At 36.5% G+C, this 5159-nt stretch overlaps 1 protein-coding gene across 1 annotated transcript; it reads right to left on the bottom strand.

The window, feature by feature from the left end:
- Nucleotides 1-3987: 3987 nt before the first annotated feature.
- On the bottom strand, nucleotides 3988-5159 carry LOC111019664 (ethylene-responsive transcription factor ESR2-like). Its single transcript, XM_022296066.2, has one exon. The coding sequence runs from the start codon at nucleotides 5126-5128 to the stop codon at nucleotides 4040-4042; it is 1089 nt and encodes a 362-aa protein (XP_022151758.1). The 5' UTR covers nucleotides 5129-5159; the 3' UTR covers nucleotides 3988-4039.

Here is a 5159-nt window from a genome sequence, read left to right as displayed (position 1 = left end):
CAGACAATTAATTGTTGAGTTTTGGCAAAATATTAGAATGGAAGTTGTCCCTCGTCGAAAAAGTACAACGATGAAGTGTGTTCCAACTACTATATAAAAGGAATTCATGGATTTGGGTTTTAACCATCTCAATTCGTGTGTGTGATTGTAATAATTTTTCACGTGATGGATTTTCCTTTATGAAACTTTAGTCATCACAAGTTGTATCATGGATTTATAATCGGCGGTCATTAAGAAGCCAACCATATTCAATAATTTTTCCTTTCACTATTTCTTCATTTTCTCTCAAACTTTGCATGATTTCTTCTCTCTACAATTCGATGCCACGTTGTCCCTCGTGATCAGATGCCTTCAAACTTTATTCACCGATGTCATTCATTTCCGTATCTACTTTTGTCATCATTAATTCCATTTTCTTCATCCCACAATATTCTTAAAAGGAGCCTTCAGATTCATCCATTTATCTGTTCATGGAATAGTTGGACTTTTGTCCTTTTTTTATGTCAAGTATTTTCTGATAAGATTTGCCTTACGACATCTTTGATTCGGTTTTGTTTAGCATATAAACACCCATATCCTGATTTCTAGCTTTCCGTCTCATCTGTGTTTTCTTAATGGTTCAATTTTGTTTGTCACTTCTCTGGGTTGCACCGCTGCCATAGTTTAGTTAATTAGCATACCGTCGTTTTTCGCCATCCTAATAAAACTAGCTAGTATGATAGACTTTCACTTTAAGGGTTCGAGATTCAAATCTTCAACAAACCATTTTTAGTTCAACGACGTTACGTGGGGTATGAATTCAAACATTTTACTTTTTGAGCGTTATCTAATTGAAGTATGCTTCTCTTAATAAATTATGTTTAATGTGCTAAGGAGAAATTTAATAATTCCAGATAAAAAAAAGTCTAAAAAATAAGTTGAAACAAAATATAAATAGGCCAAAACGTTATGGTGCAAGCTACTTTATTGTAGCGACCAAGCCAAATTTCTGGGAGTAAAATGGCAGCATTTTAAAGGGGACGGTGCATTTTGCTTTCAATTGCGGGCTGTAGGGTTGTAACCCCTAAGCTAGGAATAGGCAGTTTCTTGTTTGTTTTATATTTGACTTTTGAACAATGAAAAGCACTGCAAAGACTTTAAGCTTGAAGAAATTTAAAACATGAAAAGCATGTATTTTAACCTAAATTTGAAATTTCAAAAGGAACATCTCTAGAGATAATTGTTTAGACTCATTTCCTAAGAATTGATGGGTATTCATAAAAATTTCATAATCTGAAATACAAACCTACGACCTCTCAGAAGAAGAGAGATATGTCTTAATAATTGACCACCTAGGTCAGTTAGTAATGGTTTTTAGTTCAACAAAAAGTAAGAATAGAAATTCTAACCTCCAATCTTTTGAAAAAATTTCTGACGTTTTTATTCATCCTTAGAGTAAAAGCTCTAGAATAGATAAAAAGACATGATCCTTCAATAAATATCAAAGTGCACTCCACTAGTTCAAAGATGTTAAAGTAAATTATAAAAAATTTAAAGAGAATGAGTTTAAACTATAGTGGTCATAGTGCTTCAAACACTCAATAAAAAAACTCGAGACCAATTCTTTTACCCTTTGGATCCAACTTAGACCATTAATTTAAACTTGAAAGGAAAAAGAAGGAAAAAAAAAAAGGAGAAAAGAAAATGGAGATTCCGTCGACTCAAAATTAAGGTAAAAATTAGGGGTTTTCAATTATATTATTGTGATGGAGGAGATTCATGTGGCTATTGATCCGCCTGATCCATATTTCTACAGCGTCACAGTCGTAAGTTTTAATACAAAACAGTGGGAGGAGAATTTAGAATGTCGAAGCTGATCAATCACAATCGGGCTTTAAATTCGTTCAACAATGACGCGCGAGCGTGTTCCAGTGGTCGCGAAAGCGAAGGAATTCCCACCAACCAGACCGACCAGGCTTTCGATTAGGCCCATTATTATTTTTACGGCCCATATAATAGAAAGCCCAACCTCTCAATGCTATTGGACCAGAGTCCATCTCATCAGATGAAGATGGATGATGGGAAACTTTTGGGCTTTCGGTTGTTTTCTCAGATGCCCACTGTACCCTTTATCCAACGTACTCCTGGGTTGTGGAAATTTCCAAGACTGCCCCTCATTCAAATACAAATCAAAATTCTTACTTTGTGGGATCATAAGTGGACATCCGTTGAACCCAAAAGAGGAATAGGATAAGTGTACATTATTCTTACCTAACAAACACAAATAGTTGTAAATTAACATAGTTATTTCAAAACCCATTCGACCATGGGAAAGTTTATTTATGGAATATAATCACAATAAATTTGTTTTTCTATAAGTATTACTAAATCAAATTGGTGAAAATCTAAACTTCTTACCTCTAAACTTACTCAACTCCGACCGATCCAATTTAGGTTCAGATGAATTTTGTGAATTTTATAAAAGTAAGTTTATGTCAAGGTAATAAATAAATAAAAGATTAGAAAAAAATAAAAGTATATTAGTAGAGTTATTCCTCGTGAGAAAAAAAATATTATATGCTAAAACTCTTGAGGAGCTCAATGAAAGCTATCCTCAAACTAAATTTCTAAGAGGTGATTTTTTTATTTTTTTTTCATCTACCACCAAGTGTTCGTAACTTCACTATAACTTTTACGTTGTGAGTTTGAATTCTTCGACCGTCTTTCCCTTCCCATTTTCTTTTATTTCATTTATTACTAGGTGTGTAACACTTTCAAAAATCTCTTATTTGCCCATCAAATTTCATATCACTTTAAAGTAGATTTCTCTTTCTACCCACAAAAGTTGAATATCCATTTCTAATAAGATGGTGACACCTTCATTCAAAGCAAATGTTTACGAACATTGGAGATACCCAACTATCCATTTGTCATAAAATACCATAACAAACAATTGCTCATGATACACTTCAATTTTTCATATTGTTTTTTCTGTAAATTTTTCATATTGTTTTTTTCTGTACATTAATAAAAAGAAAGAATCATTGTTCAAAATGAAATGTCAAGAAGTGAACGTTACAAGAATTCTATATTTTCCAATTACTGGTAAAGTTAGGCTAATTTATAATATCGACTAATTATAAAATACCTAATTTTCTTATGTAAAAATATTTAAATTAACAAATAAATATTTTTTATTTCTAAATAAGTTATAAATAATTAACATTAATATTGTGTAATATTAATAACATTTTGTTGATATTTTTCATATTTTATCGATTTTTTTTGTAATATAATGAAAATGTTGATTTATCCAGTGTTGAAGTGAAACGCATGAATACACATGGATATGCCAATTGAGGGAAATGCCTACGTGTAACAGATATTTAATAGCATGGCCTAAACTAAGACTCAAACTCAAACCTAATTTTAGCAAATATAATCGTTCCTTTATTTAAAACGTTGAGATTTTATATTAGACAATTGAAAGAAACGTTAAGATAGAGCGATTTTGAAATCCTGAACCTAGAGACCATATTTTTTCCACCGTTTCTAATGAATAGAATAAGAACAAATAATTACAGTCTAAGCAATATATTCTACTAAACCGCAACATCAGAATAAATAAACGAAGAAAATCCGACAAGATGATAAGCAGATTATGATCCAACCAAATAGTAACCTTATCCGTAAGAATCATCTAGGGTTTCTACCTTGCCTTACAGCCAAACCATTAAAAAAAAATTAAAAGATTTCAAATATTTTGATTTTAGCATCTAAAAAGCTACAGTACTGAGGCCTATGAAACACTGAGGAATCCCGTACCAACATCAAAGTCAACTATAAAAGCTTAGCATCAGTTTAGCCATCAAAAACAAGCACTGGTAATCCCACCGTCCATAAAAGAACAAACACAGCCATCAGGCCTATAGTAATATGCACGAAACATTCTCGGGAAAATCTCTAAGTTTCAATTAATAATTTTTCACGCTATTACAAGGCGGAAGATCAACAATTAAAACTACCCAATAAATTAAAACATTAGGTTATAATCTAAAAATTAAGCGTTTTGCATTTTAGCAGCAAAAGCATTGAGGAACTCCGGGTACTGGAAAAGATTCTCCATTATCGAATTCCCCGACTCCATCCCCATCTGCACGTTCAGCGGCAAACCGTTCACGAACGACATTTCTTCACCAACGTAACCGTAAGAATGGTTCAAGTTCCCGAACTGAACCGGACCGGGCTGGTAATTGTACGGAAACCCGCTTTGTTGTCGTTCATCCTCGTATTCTCGTTTGATCCCATCAATAGAGTGAGCGAACCCCGTCGCCGAAACGACAGGCGAGTCGTAGTTTAAAGGCTGAGAATTTGGAGCTTCGTGGGTCTTAATCGAGGGTTTGGGAAAAAAGCCATGAATGATCTCTTCCAAAAGGCCCGAATCGGACGGTTCTTTGGGTATGAATTCCGAGTCGCCAATGAAATCGTCGTTAATGACCATATTATCGTGCTTTTGAATGGCGGGGAGAGAAACACAAGAAGATTTTGGACCGTGAAAGTGGTCGTCGGAGAGAGGAAACTGAGGGGCGGATGAGAGGAAGTGAGGGTTTGAAGAAGTAGTGTGGTCGTGGGGGAGCAGCATGTTGAGGAAAGACGGGGGAGGAATCTTCTGCGGCGCGGGTTCAGCGAAGTCAAACGTATGAGCGTTCGAGAACGTTGACCAGTTAGACGACGTGGCGTAGTGACGACCAATTGGGGATTGCTTAAGAAGCTGATCGGGCAGGGAAGGAGGAGGGGAAGGCGGGTAGACGAAGTTGGTGCGGGCCTTGAGGCCACGCATGGCACGTGCCGCGCAGTCGTAAGCACGTGCTGCCTCTTCCGCGGTATCGAAGGTGCCGAGCCACCGCCTCTCCTTGGAATGCGGGTCCCGTATCTCGGCGGCGTAGCGCCCCCATGGCCTGCGTCGGACGCCACGGTATCTCATTGCGCCAGAGCCCGAACCCTCTCGTACGATCCGATGGTCAGTATTTGCCGCGGAGGAAGTGGCCGCCGCAGTGGATTTCTTTCGGTTGTCAGAAGTTGGAACGACGTCGTCGAAGTGAGATGCCGTCATCGGCATTCCATTGAGCCGCCTTAGTGCTTCTTCCATCGCACAAACAATTAAACAGAGTAAGCACGAA

This window comes from Momordica charantia (assembly GCF_013281855.1).
Source record: "Momordica charantia cultivar OHB3-1 chromosome 9 unlocalized genomic scaffold, Mcharantia_2.0 BLBB01000009.1, whole genome shotgun sequence".
Taxonomy (NCBI): Eukaryota; Viridiplantae; Streptophyta; class Magnoliopsida; order Cucurbitales; family Cucurbitaceae; genus Momordica; species Momordica charantia.
The sequence above is the reverse complement of the archived record's forward strand: the minus strand, read 5'-3'. Positions and strand labels throughout refer to the sequence as shown.

What these genes read in the sequence shown, in the direction of transcription:
- LOC111019664 (XM_022296066.2), bottom strand. Translation starts at nt 5,128, where the DNA reads ATGGAAGAAGCACTAAGGCGGCTCAATGGAATGCCGATGACGGCATCT.